Raw genomic sequence first — 18,446 nt, 5'->3', positions numbered from 1 at the left:
TCAAATGATCATTCAGTACAGTAAGAAAACGCATCCATTTCTTTACTAATTGCTGATCCTGCTGCTCTTTTGTTTCTGAGCAGAGATACAGGGGTGTGCGGCATTTAAATATTGCTGCACTCATCTTTTGGCGTACTCGAGAGAATGCAGTAGGATCGTGTGCAGAGAATGGCAGAAGTGATGATGGATGAAGCGTTGGGTGGTACAGGTGTACTGACCCTGTCTGCCCCGGTTATTGATTTATGATGGATAAAGCAGTGATGTATAGCACTCTCTAACAATCCATCTTCACTACTCTCTGGAGGCAGAATCCATCTAAAATTGCCACCAATCTGTGCATCTTTATGTGAAGAAAGAGCTGAATCGCACACTACCATCGCAGCAGGGCCAGACCCGAAACACTGATGCTAATTGCTCTTAATGAGCGTACTTAATGATGCCAATCTAGATGAGAGGAAGTCTGTATCGATCTTTGCTTTGGCTGTGAAGATACCACTCTTAGATTGCCTTGTCTTGCTTGGCACCTGATAGTGTACTAGGAGAGCTGCAGTGTTTCTGGTACTTGCCTTAGCATGGCTGTTATTACAGTATATCCTTCTTGTTTGAGGATCATTGTGTCTTATCTACTGTATACATAAGCCCGACCTTGATTGTGTGTATCTATACACAATGTGTAAACACAGCACATGTATTTTTGTGGACCAGCTACATCTCTAAGTTACGGAAAATGGAGACCGTTCCATTTTTTTCTACAGTGTTATTTTATGTGGCGGCACATAAAATATGTACCGAGTAGGTTTTGCTATTTACCGTTAGCGTACAGTTGTAGTATACATTTGCTGACATTAGGATGAAGCAAAGCAAGCTCTAGCTAGCTAACTGAGCTGCACTAACTCTATCTTCTGAGCATGGTACATTTTAAAAATGCAGTTTCTCCTCAAAGCAGCATTTACAGGGCAATCAAATTAAAAGGAAGATGACATGCAGGCCCATACAAGACCATCTATTATGCAAAGTGTGCTATCTACTGTATGTAGAAGTCATATTGCAAAGGTGCTGTGGACACAACAAAAAGCCATTTTTTTTGTTTCTTTTATAGGTTCAGATGAATCTATTTTTCTGTCTTGAAATTGAAAGTAAGAGTATTCATCAATACTGGACAGAACAAAGGAGGTAAAACAGGAAATGGCTAAAGAGTGATTAATGATAGGCTGAAATTAATGAACCTATTTTATATGTCATACGCACGTGGATGTCTAGAAAATGGTACCGACACCACGAATAATCCTGAATATGGGCCTCCATCTATATAGACAATGTTGCTGAGCTCATTAACCCCCATCAAGTGAGTGCTGCTGACTTGATGGTAGTTAATGAGAATATAGCTGTACTCAGCATGCTAGTTAATGAACCTTGCAGGATAGTGCATTTGCTGCCTCGTTTCCCTCTTTGAATTCTCTCTTAATGAGTCACATGAAGAAGAATGCAGAATGAACGATGTATACTGATGCTCCTTAGACCCTTTACTGGCTGTGACCTCACCGTATCCCCTTTGATTATTAAGTCCACTTCTCCGTTAATCAGCTTGACTTTGATGAGCAAAGAAAACCTAAGCTTATTTTCACAGCTTTGGGCTATGTGTAAGCGTGTGTGTGTGTGTGTGTGTGTGTGTGTGTGTGTGTGTGTGTGTGTGTGTGTTTCCACATCTGCAGCGTTCACACTGCACAAGTAATTATTCTTTGTCTTGTTCAATACTGCCAATGACTTTCTGTTAACATCCCTGGTTAACACAAGCTGACACACACATACACACACACACACACACACACACACACACTTATGCCAACATCCAAATATCTGAACTCTACAGACACAGATGCGTGCATTCACACTTACTTAAGGCTGCTGACTGATAGAAATGGTTAAATAAGATCTGATCTAATCTGTCCAAGACATTAGTACACATGTCTGGTTAAAGGATGCTCTTATCAACACACACACACACACACACACAGAGAGAGACAGCAGAGAGAGAGAGAGAGAGCGGGAGAGTGTGTGTGAGACAGAGAGAGAGAGAGAGAGAGAGAGAGAGAGAGAGAGATCTGGTTAACAAATGGAGCTATAGTACTGTATGGTTCATCGTACTAACATCACGTCATCAGTATATTTATTATGGTTAATAGTAAAACAAAACGCACGATAAATAATAAACGTGATGTTTTATGACATTAATAAATATTAATATACATATATTACGTATATTAATATATGTATATTAATATATGTAACCATGCTTTCTTAAATTCCCCTGTAAAAGATGCTTATCATGTTTATGGACGTTTCTTTGATATAAACTCGATTAATCTGAGATAATGCGAGCGCGCGCAAACACACACACACACACGCACGCACGCACACACACACAAAATAGGACACGCAAATCCGTGTGTTTTCTCTTATCTCTTTATCCCCTAAATAGCAGATGTGACTTACTTGTCGCAGTGGCCAGCAGTAGGCACAACGCGGTCCATGGAGCCATGTCGGCTCGGATGAGGAGGACATCAGTCGCAGGAATATTGTTGGCGCGTGCGGATCGGTGAGCGAATGCGATGGAGAGATGGACACTAAGCCCCGAATGACCGAGTGTTGTGCTTTCTTCTGCTAATTAAGCCTAGAATGGATTTACGTCCACCCTGGACTTAAAAAGAATAGTTTATCATAGAAGAAAAAAGGGCGCGTGTTACGAGATCCCAGATATATAAAGGGTTGATCATGACGCACAAGAAGCGCACCGTTAGTGATGCGAGATTCGCTCAGGAATCGGTTCAATATGAACGACTCTTTAAAGACTCGACTCTATTTTTTTGTCGATTTTTTTTGTTTGTGTCTATGTTTACGTATGTCCTGTTCAAGAAATTGTTTAGTAAATTCAAGGACACAACACGTGACATCTAAAAATATAATAAAATAATCATTTGAGAGGTATAATATATGTTTTTCTTAAGGAACCTGTATTGTGAATTATATGGTTATAGGCTCACCTGCTTAGCCATTAAACGGGTAACCCAATTGAAATACGACTATGAATATTATTTAAAAGTGAAATTGCAGCCTACTAATTTTCTAGGCTCTCAGTGTGATTGGTGAATCTACGGAATCATATCACTTCGATTCACTCAACTCCCTAAAGAATCGATTCAGTAAGTGTAAGTGATGATGTCCATCAGAGCTGAGCGGCAGAGTTAAGGGGAGGGATTGTGGATGTGGTGATGGAGACATTTCTTTGGCTCTGTCTCTTCAGTGTATTTTCTGTAAAGACACAACCAGTATTTGCTGGGAAGTTCTTCTCAAACACTCATAATTTAAGTGTAATTTTTGTCAGCTGTGAATGATTCAGTGAAGAATTCTTGGATATGAAGCCACAACAATTCACAAGAAGCCACTTACCACATTGAAGATTTATTTAAAATCTAGAACAGCCATCATTAATCCATTTGAGATGAACAGAAAACATTAACAACCACTTTGTGCTTGTAGATTCAAATTGCTTTATGCTAATGGAGACAACTGGAGTTTGGCTGCTCTAGATTTTTTTTGCTCAAGGCTTTTATAGCTTTCTATAGAGACAGAAACCAGAAATTTTCTATTTCAGGGTTCTAAATTGAACATTTAGGAAAAGTCTGGAGGTCTAATACACTTAAGACTTTGTCATTTCTGTGCATCATTTAAGTTTTGACCTAAAAATGTTGAAGTGTTGATTAAATCCTTTTGGACAAAGTTTATAGGATCCATTCATATACTATGTTGTGCTTAGTGTTAATTTCATCACCTATTTTTAATTTAGTCTTAGTCTTAGTCTTGTGCCAAATGTCCTTGTTAGTTTTAGTCATATTTAGTCATTCACATATATTTTTTGTTAGTCTTAGTTTTAGTCGACTAAAAGTCTCGTCATTTTAGTCTAGTTTTAGTCAAAAGAAAACTCAATGTATCTTAGTCAAGTTTCAGTCGACTAAAAGTCTTTTAATTTTAGTCTAGTTTTAGTTAAAAAATTGTAGCTTGACCACATCTGGAACCTATTGTAAGAATAAATACAACGAGGCCTCATTAAATGCAATAATATCAGGAACACAAGTGTTATAGTGGAAATAAATAACTTAATGAAAAGCCTAAGATCAAAACTGTAGGTGTGTGTGTGTGTGTGTGTGTGTGTGTGTGTATATATATATATATATATATATATATATATATATATATATATATATATAATATAATTACCGACTTAATGCAAGTTATACATGGTATTGCACACACCATTATTGATGATATTTGGAGCAATATTACATGTAATTGTTAAACTTGACTCCCTTACATATACATTTGCTTTTAAGCCTAATTAGTTTTGATTATGATGTGATTGTGACAGAGGCGTGGGAAGAGGTTTCAGGTTGGGGGTGCTGAGTTTTTTCTGTCACTACTTTTGAATAAGAAACAATATCAAGGCTATAAAACTTGTCAAAACTCCGCGAATCACAAAAGTATCAGTGAGAAGTTGAGAACACACGTTTAAACAGTGCATACACTCGAACTTGACTGCACATCACATTTTTACTTTAATGATACTGCTTTTAATCGTAATGCAAAGACCGGTCATCGGGACATAAGCTGTCATGTACAATAAAAGAGATTGTGCAGCGACAGGAAATATAATTTAACACAAAAAGCCGCCTAGACCAGGGGTGGACTTGTGCTCAGGATTTTTTATTTATTTATTTATTTATTTATTTATTTATTTTGAGCAGCATGTGGACGAATTCTTTCTACACACACACTATTTTATTTCTTGATAACAGACCGCTGCAAACTATAACACACCGTTTTTAAACCATCATTTTGTGTCAAATTATTGATTTATTTGGTAGGTAGCTATATAATAAGCGGGATCCGCTTCGTGGACCTGTAACTTGAGCAACAGCGAAGCCGCGAACTCGTTGTGAATATTTTAAAGGCGTAACAGCTGATGAAAAAGCAGAGACAATTGTAGACGAAAATGAAGAGAGATTTTATCTTCGTTTTTATTTTATACAAAACATTTTCGTCTTTTTTCGTCAACAATAATGCATGTTAATTTAGTCTTAGTCAGCGTTTTTGGACAGTGGTGCAGTCTTGTCATCGTCTCGTCTTAGTCATGAAAAAAAAGGTTGTTGACGAACATATTTCGTCTCGTCTCGTCTGACGAAATTAACACTAGTTGTGCTGGGCTTAGTGGTGATTCCTACTTCTGCACTGTGTGTGAATGGGTGTGCTTTGCAACTGGTTTGCACATTGTTCTCCAATCTTTTGCCCCGAGTCCCTTTTTAAAGGATTCCGGTTCCCTGTGACCCTGTGTAGGTAGGATGGATGGATGTAGTGGTGATCGTATGTTGAAGGACGATAGCTGGGTTCCCTGCCATGTCTAGTGCACATATAGGGAGCGAATTGGGATTCATCAGTATCTTTCTTATGATGGCTTGGACAGGGATGCACATATCATGCTTCATGGCTATTGGCATTGCCGTGCCATTGTCTTGCTTTTCACTCAGCAAGCCTAGAGTTGCTGTGCCCAAAATGGTGTGCTCAGTGTTCCATGAGTAACTGTAGCTTCTGGAGAAATGATGCAATGCAATTCCCTCTCATCTCTCTATCTCTCTCTATCTCTCTCTCTCACACACACACACACACACACACACACACAAACATAAACACTTTCTTTATTGTTACGATGCTCTTAAATGACGTGTTTATTTTTGTGCATTCACCAAAGCATTCAGTATACCTGCTCTCACTCATGACATAGGTGAATAAAAGAAAAGTAATGCGGTGTACATAAAAGAGATATTATGAAAGAGAAAGAGAGAGAGAGAAAGACACAGAGAGAGAGAGAGAGAGAGAGAGAGAGAGAGAGAGAGAGAGAGAGAGAGAGAGAGAGAGCAAGCACTGGGCATAGGGAATGAACCAAAGTGCTGGTAGACAGAGGCTCACTCTTAGACGGTTACACTTGTCTATTATCTATTCACATACATGTCTGCAGCTACTGTATGCACTTTTAGCAGTGACTCATCAGGTGGAGTGAGGTATCTGAACCTTTCAGAAGTAAACCACACAACTGGTCACATGACTAACTGGAAAAGATACACACACACACACACACACACACACACACACACACACACACACACACTGTTAGGCTCCCCTCACTGCTTGAGTTTGAATTTTTTTCTCTCTCTCTCTTATGGCACAGAATGACATGACTTGACAGGAGAACTTCTATGCACTGCAGTCTACTCACAGTCACACAGTGAATTATTTAGAGCGTGGGACCCCTCTGATGTATGTCTCCCACCTCCAGCCCTGCCATCTTGCCTCTTCTCCTTCTCTTTGTATTTCCATCTTTTGGCATATAAATTTTGTTGGTCGAAGCTGACACAGTGATTCACCGGGATGTGTGAATCAAAGCTGTAACTAATGAAATGTGGGTGTTATCTACCTTTTCTAAAACTTGCTTTAATTACTGTATCTTTCCTCAATATTACCATCACTTTAAAACAAACAGCCTCCATGCTACACACTATATATATATATGTATATATATATATATATATATGTATATATATATATATATATATATATATATATACATATATATATATATATATATATATATATATATATATATATATATATATATATATATATATATGTATATATATTGTGTGTGTATATCTGACATTTCTGTCTTGTTATCGGGTTAAAGTTCTACATATATCTGCATATATACATGCATCTATACATTTTTTCTTCTAGATGCATGTTCTTGTTTGCATCAGATGCTCACCAAATGATGAGCGTCAATGTTATTGCTAGTATACCTTTATTTTGTACATTCTTTTAATGAAATCCTTTGTTTATTTATATATGGTGTTTTGCACTGCTATTGAATTCTCATTCAGAAATGAGAACAAAAGTTGCACAGCCTGTTTCAGAAACCCCGTAAACTGCACGTTGTATTTCCAGTTTTGAGATCTGTTTTCAGTTCTGTTTCAGTCAACCTGAAAGAGCAGTGAAGATAAGTTACTCAGCAACAAGGTACAGTATATTAAGTATATATATATTTTTTAGTTCATTCAACATCAAAAGATTGGGTGCTCTTCTTGACTGCATGCCTATGTTAAAAATGTACTACTGATGTTATTTATAGTCATTTATATTTTCTGATATTTTCTACAGTGAAGGTACTGTTTGTATAGAATACTTTCTCTATTCCAGAATACTTAGTCGAACAAATCAGGAAAAAACACTTGGATAACATCAGTGAATAATTGAATATCCATTTCCAAGATGCTAATCTAATATATAAGTATTTAAATAAGGCAGTGTTTTTTAAATGTTTGCTCTGCTTTGTATGACGACAAACTACAATATTAGATCAAACAGTTTGCATGAATGGAAGAAACAAAAAAGTGGTAAACCCCTCAGTCACAGGGAAATAGCCTAATATTGTGTAATATTGTGTGGCAGAAAGCATAAAGTTCAAGCAGGAATAACACCGACATGACTCACCTTCCAAAACAGTAATGATTCACAAGATTCATTAATTCATAGTATAATATTTAATTTATATTGCCTCACAGTCAAAACATACATTATGAACATGACACACACACAAATTAAAATAAAACAAACAATAGGTGAACAGGAGAAGAAAAATACAAAGAGATAATAATCATGGTGAAAGAAAATTAATGAAAGGTTAAGAACAAGGTAATCAAGAAGTAAATTACTGGTTACAGGAAGAGAAAATGGGTTACACTTCCCAGTAAATGTAAACAGAAACCAAATTAGTTCCAGTTATACAAGTTTTAATACATTTTATGTCTGTTTCTTTTTCAGTTGTTCCTGAAAAGCAGCGAAAACACATCCCTGAAGATTAAGGTTAAGTATAATTTCTTCTATTTTACATTGAACATCAAATGTTTTAGTGTACATATTGTTTTGTAATGAGATGTTACTGTATACCAATATTAAAAATGTACTACTTATGCCATTTACAGTAATTCATATTTTCTACAGTGAAAGTGTTGAATATCAGCAATGGTGAGTGTCTTTTTTTGTTTTTGTTGCTGTTTCGATAGAATTTATCTAGACGTACTTATATTAAGTCAAACAAATTAGTCAAAACCATAGTATTTTATTTTTTTTAAGCTGTTAGATAACATCAGTGAATAATTCAATATTCTTTTTCTAGATGCTAATCTAATATCTATTTATTTATATAAGGCAGTGTTTTGTAAACGTTTGCAAAGAAAAGAGAAATCTGTTAAAAAATGAAACTCTTTTTTTATCACAATATTCTTAATTCAAATGAAATTAAAAACTGCTTTTAGTTTAACAAGAACTACAGAATAAGTGTCTCATTAAAGTTCAGGAGACATTATTATTATCATTATTATTATTATTATCATTATTATTATTATTATTATTATTATTATTATTATTATTATTCATTCATTCATTCATCTTCTACCGCTTATCCGAACTACCTCGGGTCACGGGGAGCCTGTGCCTATCTCAGGCGTCATCGGGCATCAAGGCAGGATACACCCTGGACGGAGTGCCAACCCGCAGGGCACACACACTCTCATTCACTCACGCACTCACACACTAGGGCCAATTTTCCAGAGATGCCAATCAACCTACCATGCATGTCTTTGGACCGGGGGAGGAAACCGGAGTACCCGGAGGAAACCCCCGAGGCACGGGGAGAACATGCAAACTCCACACACACAAGGCGGAGGCGGGAATCGAACCCCCAACCCTGGAGGTGTGAGGCGAACGTGCTAACCACTAAGCCACCGTGCCCCCTACTATTATTATTATTATTATTATTATTATTATTATTATTATTATTATTAGTAGTAGTAGTAGTAGTAGTAGTAGTAGTAGTAGTAGTATAATAACTTAAATAACACTTTAAATAAATTATGTTTTCAGAAAGGTGTATAAAAGTTTGAATGAATGCATGCTAATTTAGTAACCTTTGTGGAACACACTAGAGAGGCAGAGAGGAAAGAATAGCACCGAGCCATGGATCAGGTGCAGCTCGTGGCAAGGTGAGGTTGGGTCACCGAGTCCGTAGTGAGTCCAGGCATCCCAGGGAATAGGAGAGTCCAGCCGCTGGTGAGGGGGAGATGTTGTCCCAGGAGTGTGGCACAGGCTCAGCAGGCAGGTGGCAAGTCGGTCAGCTGAAAGATTTTGCAAGATAAATGAGAAGGAGAGACAGCACATAAGTTCCTCCAGGAAGTTTCCCATCTTACCTTTCTCTAGCTACTGAGCCTGGCTCTCTGTTGTGCTTCCCAGCCAGAGGGTGAATGCCACAGCCTGCTCCTGATCCAACAGTGCTGACCTTGGTGCTGAAGCCTTGGGGAGCTGAGCTGACCATGCTGCTGACCAAGCATTTTTTTTGCTGTGTCAGATGGTAGTGCATGCTCTGCCATCACAAGGCCCCCCCTAGCTCTGAGCTCCCAACTGGCAGCAGTCATCTCCATATGTGTAGCACCTTGAGAGGCAGTTGGCTTTCCTATGCTGGTTCCTGGCTTAGTGCTGGACCTTGAACAAGGTGTTTTTTGCCTTCACCATCCAAAGCAGGAGAGCGTGATCAGTCAGCATGAAGCTTTGCCCTGCTAGGTAGTAGCGGAGATCCTTGGTGGCCCATTTAATTGCAAGGGCCTCCCGTTCCACCATGGCATAGTTCTTCGCAGTGAGGGTCAGTTTTTGAGAGATGAACAGGACCGGGTGCTCCTCCCCTTCTAACTCCCAAGCTCATCTCTAACGTGTCCATCTGGAGGGTTAAGGGAAGGGCAAAGTCAGGGTTCCTCAGGACTGGGTGGAAGGTGAGAGCCTTCTTAAGGTGAAGGAATGCCCATTCAGTTTCGCTCGTCCAATGCACTTGGTTTGGTTGGCCCTTCTTGGTCAAATCTGAGATGGGGAAGCTACAGAGGAGAAGTTAGGGACAAACCTCCGGTAATAACCTGCCAAACCCAGAAAGGCACTTACATATGTCTTTGTTGTAGGTCGGCATTACACTTCCTGCTTTGGGACTTAATACAGCTGCTGTTGAAACACCATCCCAGGAGGGGTTTTGATCTCATGGCACACCAGCTGTGTGAGGCCCGGCACGAAGAAGACGTCGGAAAACGAATCCACCAACTCTGTGATGTCTTGTTGTTGGGCCGGTGCGAGATCTTCTCCCTCCTCATCAGGGCACGTTCTTGGGGATCTGTGACAGGGGCAGCAAATGCAGACACAGCAGCATCACCTGATCCCCTTGTTGAAACTTATGGGGCTGGGCCGGTTGGTTATAAGCCCTTTTCTGGCATATGGGCCCCACTTGGGCAATCTGTGACAGTTCCCAGGCTTTCAAAGCCACATCCAACAGTCCCCAAGGCTTGAATGGGGTGAAGCCTGTATATGCCTGGGGACATGCCTATTGGACAGCGAACAGGACATAAGGAAGAAGAAGGTACCAGTTCCATACCTCCTTGTCTACCACTTTAATGCAGACACCCAATCCTCATAGCCTGTGGTAGGCCAGAATCCCCTGAGCTCAAGCGCTCCACCAGCCTCAGCCTCCCAGTTACGTGGATTACAGGCTTGTGTCACCACATCTGGCTTCTTTTTGGTGGCCCAGCTGGTGGCACCTGCAAAGCCAGGTCAGTTGTGTCTGAGCAGGGGGGGCGGGGAGGTCGGGGATATGGACGATGCTTAACCATGCTCCCCGAGTCGAGGAGTGTGGAAATGGTCTTTACCTCAACCTCCACGGTGAGCCACTGCTTGTGGGACTGTGGCAACGGGGTGAGTTTTAGTTTGGTGGGCATGGGTTCATTGACTGGTCCCGGAGCGGGGTGGGGTGGGGCATGGCCACGTTCTCTGTGACTTACTTACTTAGCTTGTCATTCAGTAGCCACCCCCTGATGATCCGTAGTAGCTCATTCATTTGGCACCGGGATTACTCATTGGGTCATACCACCACTTGTGGAAGTCACTGGAAGAATTGTAAGAGATCTGCCACTGCTAATGAGGATCTCCTGCTTCACAAGGTCATAGTTCACTGTGTCCTCCAGCTATATAGCATAGTAGGTTAGCTTTGTGTCTCCGCTGATGCGTCGGCCCAATCCCGCTTTAGCTAACACTCCTGGTCCGCTGTGCACTCAAAGGTGTCAGGAAGGCCTCAACATCATCCTTCGCCATCAGTCTGGTTAGCCGCTATTGAGCGTCGCCAAGACTGTAGAGAGGGGTTGCTGCTGCCTGTGAGCACTCAAGCAGCTCAAGCAGTTCAAGCAGTTCCTGGGTGGCACTCCTGATGCTCTTGGCCAGCTCCTGGGTTACCACATGTTAGTGTAGGCTTGACTGCAACAGGTTTTGCAGGATCTCCCCCATACTCAGGGCAGAAACTTCTTCCGTGTCTGATTCCCGCTTTTTTTTTACCAATGAAGGGCACTCTAGAGAGGCACACACGAACAAATAGCACTGAGCTGCGTTCAGAACACACAATGTATTTGTTTAGCTTGGAGGTTGGATTGAGGGAGTGAGAGAGGAGGGAGAATGTGCAGCACTTGGGAAAAACTCACCCAGCACGCTGCGAGGTGAGGATGGTGCGGTGAGTCTGTTGTGGATCCAGGCATCCCGGGGAATAGAAGAGTCGCCGGTGGTGAGGGGGAGACATTGTCCCTGGAGCGTGGCACAGGCTCAGAAGGCAAACAGGTCGGTCCCCCCTTTTTCTGTTATTATTAATATATAAGCATTTCCTCTGGTGGATTTTTTGTAGGCTTCTATGGGTTTAACGGCACTTGGCTTTGCACCAGAAGGTTTCAGCACTGTTACTGATGCTCCAAGGCAAGGAGATCTGTATATGGTGAAATGTGGCAGCAGTAGTGACGGATCTGGTCTAGGATACTACCATGCTGGAGTTTACTGCAGTGAAGAGGATGAGGAGATCATTCACTTCACAAGTAAAAAAGCTCTAAACACTTATATAATGTTTTAGATAAGGAACTGACACAGTAATACATATAAATAGAAATAGAATATGTACATATATATATATATATACATACAGAAGCTTCTTCCGTGTCTGATTCCCGCATTTTCCACCAATGAAGGGCACTCTAGAGAGGCACACACGAATATGTATATATATAATTTCCTTTATTTTTGCATAAATATGATTCAAAACATCATTAGATTTTCAAACAAGTGAACACAATCATACTTCTTCAACGTATACAAAATACTATACTTCTTCATTTAATTATTAAAAAAATGATGTGAATCTTTGCTTTTAGTATCTGTTCTGAGCCCTTGTGCATCAATAATTGTAAGTAAAGTTTTCTGTAACTTTTGATCAGTCCTGCACAGCAGATTAGAAGATTTCTATTTAATCTCTCAATACAGAAGAGCTTCAGCACTGACATGAACTCACATGAACTGTTTGCTTTAGGTCCTTCCACAATTTTTCTTTTGTATTAAAGTCTGGACATTGACTTGGCCATTCTAAAATCATTATCTTTGTTTCTCTTTAATCATTATTTGGTACAGTAGACAGACTTAAGTGCTTGTGATCATTGTCTTGGTGTATGACCCATTTTTTCCTGAGATTCAGTTCATCCACAGATGTCTTTCCATTTTCATTTAGAGCTCTCTGGCTCAATGACATCAATGATGGCAAGCTGTCCTGGCTTAGATGCAGCAACACAGGCCCAAAGCATGATACTACCACCACTATGTTTTACAGACGGTATAAGGTTCTTATGCTGGAATTCAGTATTTTCCCTTCTCCAAAAAAAGAATTCTCATTTTAAAATGTTTTATATTGATCTCATTGCTTCAAAATTTATTTTTTCCACTAGTCCTCTGGCTTGTCCACATGATCTTTAGTAAGCTTCATGGGCAGCAATGTACTTTTTGGAGAATAGTGGCTTTCTCCAAGTGGCAACTCTGCCTTGCACACCGAGATTGTTGCTTTTGGAGTTATCTTTGTCGGTCGAACACTTCTGGGAATGTATCGATGGTCTACAAACACGTGTCATGAACATCAGACTTTGATATATCTCTGTTCTTTAAATAAAATAGGACACTCATGGAGACCTGATTGTCATCTGATTGACTAAAATCAGATAGACTCTAATTTGACCTTGAAATTAAGTACTAAATCTAGATGTTCACATACCTTTGCCTCTCATAGATATATCATTTTGGAACGTTTTCCTGAATAAAAAAATTAAGTATAATAAATTTCTCTGATCTGTTTGTGTTCATTTTGTCTGCTTTGGGATTTGTGTGAAAATCTGATCATGTTTTGGGTCATATTTATGCAGAAATATAGAAATTTCTATCGACACTATATATAATCAAGCACAAGTGTGGACACAGCTAAACTAATACTTTGTTGAAGTTGATCTTCAAAAACATCTTTCTTTTGTTTAAGACACTTCTTTATTGATTTGTATGTATGCTTTGGGACAGTGGCATGCTGAAAGATTACTAGCAAATACCAGAAATTCAACTGGTAGTTGAAACTTAAACAACTACTTAAAATAAACCTTTTTTTAAAAAGTTTAATCTATTTTATTTATCCTTAAAGGTTTTTTCCTTATCCCCCCCCAGATTCATCCCTTCGGTCAAGCTTTTCATTGTCCAACTCCAGTTCTGGTCCAGGCATTATAAGCAAAGTGCATGTGAAGAATTTCCTTGGAGAATACAAATTTGCAATTTATAGGAAAAATGAAGGAATCCCGATAACATTCAGAGAAAAAGTTAGAAATGCAATGCAGAAAAAACAGGAATATGATATTTTGGACTACAACTGTATCCATTTTGCCATGGAGCTACTAAATGTTGACAAACAGGTAATACATTCATTTTAGCTTCAGAAAAAACACTTTGAGAACTATTCTCATCTTCATGTCTTCTGGCTTTTGTCTCTATCTTTACACATCCTCAACCCCAACAGCTTCACAGCTACCAAGATGCTAATTCTACCATCAGTCTGTGTTATTTCTAATTTTTGAGTATTTTGGAAAAACACAGAACAGACAAAGGCCTACAGAAAGTTAGCACCATCAGTGGTTTAGCTCCTCAAATTCACACCGAAGGTTTATGCTGGGTGATGTTAGCAACAGAGATGAATAATATTGCAAATGGATTTGTAACTGTTAATGATTGGTCAGACATAACAGATATAATCATGCTTTGGTTACTAGATTGATTGATTACTTTTTCAAGATATGTGTAGTCTTTTTTCCAGGTTTATATAAAGTAAGACTTTATAGTAAGTATTTCTAGGTGGAGGCAGCAGATACAGTGTGTGTGTGTGTGTGTGTGTGTGTGTGTGTGTGTGTGTGTGTGTGTGCGTGTGTGGTGTGTGTGTGTGTGTGTGTGTGTGTGTGTGTGTGTGTGTGTGTGTGTGCGTGTGTACTGGAGACAGACCCAGCCAACTGACATGACACTGACATGAAAATTAGGTCTTTTATGTAACCAACCCTTTATAAATTACATTTTATTTATTCATATTCCTGTTATCAAGATTGTTCCCTGTTCAATTTGCTGTGTGTTTTCTTTTACAGGGTATAGACGACTACATTAAAAGAATGGGAAAAATCATTAAAAACATAAGTAAAAGCCAGTAAGTATGTTTGTGCTATCCACATTACTTTGAAAAAAAAATGTTCTCTTACTATTTTTAAATCTTTCTTCTCTTTGTGTTTTATTTTAGGGAGATGCAGCCATTGCCGGTATAGAGCATAAGAGGCATAAGAGGTTGCTAAAAAAACCACATTGTGATTCTTTTAGAAAAAAGTTGATATGGTGTAAAAATTTGCGGTTTAATTACTTGACTAAATTAATAATCATTTCTATACTATACAAACCCTATTTCCAGAAAAGTAGGGAGACTTTCTAAAAATGCAATAAAATCTAACATCTGTAATTGGTTATGAACTTGAACTTTTCTTGCTTTATTTTTTATATACTAAAACACAATAAGTGAATAAATAAATAAATAAATAAATAAATAATAAAACTGTTAACCACAAGATGACTGACCACATCCTGTGTGGTCCTGTAAGCTAATAGGATGAGGATAGGAGAAAATGGAGTTGGAGGATTCACAGATCCCCCTCGACCTCGACTTAAAACTAAGATACAGCCTATATACACTCTAGGAGAAATTCCTATTCAAAAACAACGTGAACAAAAACGGTTCAGAAAGGAAAAGAAAAAGAGGCGTAGAGAAGCTAAACGCCAAAATAAAGAGGAACAGGAGCAGCTTCTGTTTGCCAATAAACTTCTAAAAATAGGAAATTTGGTTAACAGACATGAAACAATTGAATATGAATTAAATACAATTATAATTCCAATTGCCATAAATGCTACTGCAAGACTGCAGAGGATCAGATGCTGTACCTAGACAGCTGGAAGAAGATTCCAACTGACTAAGATTTATGTAATAATAAGTTTTATTTTTCAGATGTTCAAGAGAACTCTAAACACTTTTATTTTGATTTATATGTGTCTTTTACTATAATGAAATGTACATTCAGAAGCAAGAATGTTATTATCTTTGAAATTGTTATGGCACCCTACAGTATATATTTAAAGGGCAATTTAGAAATGACTCATTTAACGCTCCTCGATGCACAATGTTTTGAAAATATTAGGTTATGACTTCCTGGCACATATCACAGAGCGTGCCTTGAAAGGTTGGAAAAGGGTCAACCACAATATTGTGTGTACCACACTGTGCCTTGGAAATTGTTGGAAAAAGAATATATACAGTAAGCTTTCCTTGTTGTAGGAAGGTGTGCATTCTACTATAGGCAAGCTTCTGCTTAGTTACTTTTCTACATTTGCATTGCTTAAGTATTGTGTATCAGAGAACAAACGCAGGCTAATACTTTGAGAATATTTCTAGGTTTGTTACTATCTTTGCATTTTAATTCCTTTTACTTATGCTAGAATTGTTTGATTATTTGAAGGAGATTTTATTTGTAATTTTCTTTTCTTTTCTTTACATATATTACATACACTTATTTGTATTACATTGCTTTAAATAAAAACAAGGCCTCCCATTGTGAGGACCCTGAAAAGACAAGAAGGTCTGAGTCTGACTCCTTCATCTAAAGTTCAAACTATAGGCTAGGTAGAAGAACTTGAAGAGGATCCTTTGTTAGAAGACGCTGAGGCTTCGAAGGACAACCCACTCCAAGATAAGGCCAGTTTTGATTTATACTGTCTGCCGTGATAGCAGCTTACTCGTGCAAAACATAAGACGCACTCCTTATTGTGACTGTCGAAGCAGGCCAGGAACATTTGTCACTAATTGACACGCAGGTCAGTACAATTACTTTAGTGGCAGCAAAACATCATGTACAAGTTATAATTATAATTATATAATTATAATTCTATCAATCTAAAAACTGAAATGTATAACTAAAATTTGTAAAAATTCAAGGCATTTACCTCTAAGAATAAGTTCTTTGCCAACAACTTTCTTTGAGCCTGCAATCATTTGGTCTGCTGATACTGAGTACAGGTTGCCTTTTTGTGCTTTTACTGTCAACATGACAAATTAAGTTTGTCAGGAATGTGCAATAAAATTTATTCTAATTACCGTGTCGCTTCTGCGATGTTTTTTCCCTGTTAATTTTACTTAGAGAGGTTATGCTTACAGTTATAGGATTTAGCAGACACTTTTATCCAAAGTGATTTACAATAAAAAAATAATAAATAAACTAGAAAATGCATTTTGTGAAAGTGACATACAGCTAAGTACGGTGACCCATACTCAGAATTCATTCTCTGCATTTAACCCATCCAAAGTGCACACGCACAACACCCGGCCGGGGAGCAGTTGGGTGGTTCGGTGCCATGCTCAAGGGCACCTCAGTCGTGGCCGGCCCGAGACTCGAACCCACAACCTTAGGATTACGAGTCAGACTCTCTAACCATTAGGCCATGACTTACGACTTGTGGAGGGTTAAGGTTAGGGTTTACCAGCTAACTCTAACCCTAACCCTAACCCTAACCCTAATCCATTCAACATACATGGAAGCTGAAATATGAAAGTGTTTACTAATCACTTATAGATAATCATTATAGATTGTGTACTGTAGAACGTTCTTGTTCCGTCACTGCTAGCAGTCTGCAGCGGTAGTTTTGAAAAAAGGCAAGAAAATCTCAATATAAGCATAAATATCCTTAAAGAGCTGAGAGAAGCTGTTGAAGCAGTGCTGACGATGGCTGAAAAGAAACCAAAATGCAGAATCAAAACTAGAAAGCTGAAGTTTTTTTTGCTGTATATTCCTTCTTCTTTTGTTATAGCTCATTTAACAGAGCCCTGTAATGCAAACACATAATCTACATAACAATCTAAAGCATTGTGTGCTGTTACTTTAATCCTGTTCTTTTGCAGGACGTTGCTTTGAATTTAATGATATGATTATGTAAATGATTATGCCTTATTGTGTACTTATATAAATTGTTTGGTGTTAGTTAAGCAAGGATCCTAAATCTTAAGTTAAGTTTTGGGTGAGTTTGAGACAAAAGGAAAGTCTGAATGTTTAGAAGCAGCTTGTTGTAAATGAAAAGCATTTCCAGTTATTCAGTTTTTTTTTCCAGATGTATAATTCTACTTCACTGTGCATCATAGTAACCTGGTAATCCCTTATCTAGCAAAAAAAAATCGGACGTGTTTAGGCTCACATGCACACATGCACACACACCTTGCTTTTGTCGGTTTGTGTTAGCAATGTATTTCTATTAGGCTTTCATCTAATGTATCTGTGAACTGTGTGTGTGTGTGTGTGTGTGTGTGTGAGCCTACTGTATATGCACACTTCGGTCAGGTGGAGCAAGCCTGTTGTGGTTTAATTGATTTTACATTAAGGTCACAGCTTTAAGGAATGGAGTTGTCTCTTTGCATTTAGATTCAACCAATAATGTGTGCAAAGGGAAAGCAGAGTGTGTGAGAAAAAAAGAGAGCATTATATCCAGTCATATATGACACAATATCTATTAAATCAAGTTCAAGCAATGTTAAAATCACAATTTCTTTATTTAAGGCTTTGCATAATCTTATAGTATACAAAGGTAAAATTTTTGCAAAATGTGGAGTTGCATTATAACTTTTCTTCACCTTTCTTTTTTCAATTTTCAAAATCAATCAAAAACAGACATAAAACTGCATATCAAATGTATATATTGTTTTTAATCGCTCAGAGCACTGAGCGCACCCACCAGTAGAACCAGTAGCAGCTACAGATCCTCTACCACTTATCAACCTTGAGTGCGTACGCCACAAGATTCTATTAACACCCCAAACATAATTCCCAATCAACAGAGTGCTCTATTAAGGG

The 18,446-nt window shown here is 38.5% G+C and overlaps 2 protein-coding genes across 5 annotated transcripts in view; one reads left to right on the top strand and one right to left on the bottom strand.

Annotated features, from left to right (window-relative positions):
- chrnb2 (cholinergic receptor, nicotinic, beta 2) overlaps positions 1 to 2,791 on the bottom strand; it is a 29,797-nt gene extending 27,006 nt beyond the window's left edge. Inside the window, exon 1 of the mRNA XM_060870761.1 lies at positions 2,494 to 2,791. Within this exon, the coding sequence (XP_060726744.1) occupies positions 2,494 to 2,539 (46 nt within the window). The 5' untranslated portion in view covers positions 2,540 to 2,791. The remainder of the gene's footprint in view (positions 1 to 2,493) is intronic.
- Positions 2,792 to 7,061: 4,270 nt separating this feature from the next.
- Positions 7,062 to 16,186, top strand: LOC132846168 (uncharacterized). Of its 4 annotated transcripts, XR_009648465.1 has the most exons (9): positions 7,062 to 7,122; positions 7,927 to 7,968; positions 8,088 to 8,130; positions 11,861 to 12,044; positions 12,378 to 12,409; positions 12,728 to 12,829; positions 13,699 to 13,940; positions 14,658 to 14,716; positions 14,807 to 16,186. XR_009648465.1 is itself a non-coding variant. In XM_060870758.1 (8 exons), exons 3-8 carry the CDS (start codon positions 8,128 to 8,130, stop codon positions 14,829 to 14,831), a joined length of 615 nt encoding a protein of 204 aa, XP_060726741.1. In that variant the 5' UTR covers positions 7,062 to 7,122; positions 7,927 to 7,968; positions 8,107 to 8,127; the 3' UTR covers positions 14,832 to 16,186. The 4 variants fall into 4 exon arrangements, 3 of the variants coding, with proteins under 3 accessions (XP_060726741.1, XP_060726740.1, XP_060726742.1); XM_060870758.1 differs by lacking the exon at positions 12,378 to 12,409 and having other exon boundaries at positions 8,107 to 8,130; XM_060870757.1 differs by lacking the exon at positions 12,378 to 12,409.
- The last annotated feature ends 2,260 nt before the right edge of the window (positions 16,187 to 18,446 follow it).

Source organism: Tachysurus vachellii, chromosome 5 (genome assembly GCF_030014155.1).
Source record: "Tachysurus vachellii isolate PV-2020 chromosome 5, HZAU_Pvac_v1, whole genome shotgun sequence".
Taxonomy (NCBI): Eukaryota; Metazoa; Chordata; class Actinopteri; order Siluriformes; family Bagridae; genus Tachysurus; species Tachysurus vachellii.
This window is presented reverse-complemented; position numbering and strand designations above follow the sequence as displayed.

Bases quoted from the DNA above. Each gene is read 5' to 3' on its own strand.
- LOC132846168 (XM_060870758.1), top strand. The intron at 12,830-13,698 runs GTATAAGGTTCT...ATCCCCCCCCAG, and splicing joins ACCACTATGTTTTACAGACG to ATTCATCCCTTCGGTCAAGC. The intron at 13,941-14,657 runs GTAATACATTCA...TTTCTTTTACAG, and splicing joins TACTAAATGTTGACAAACAG to GGTATAGACGACTACATTAA.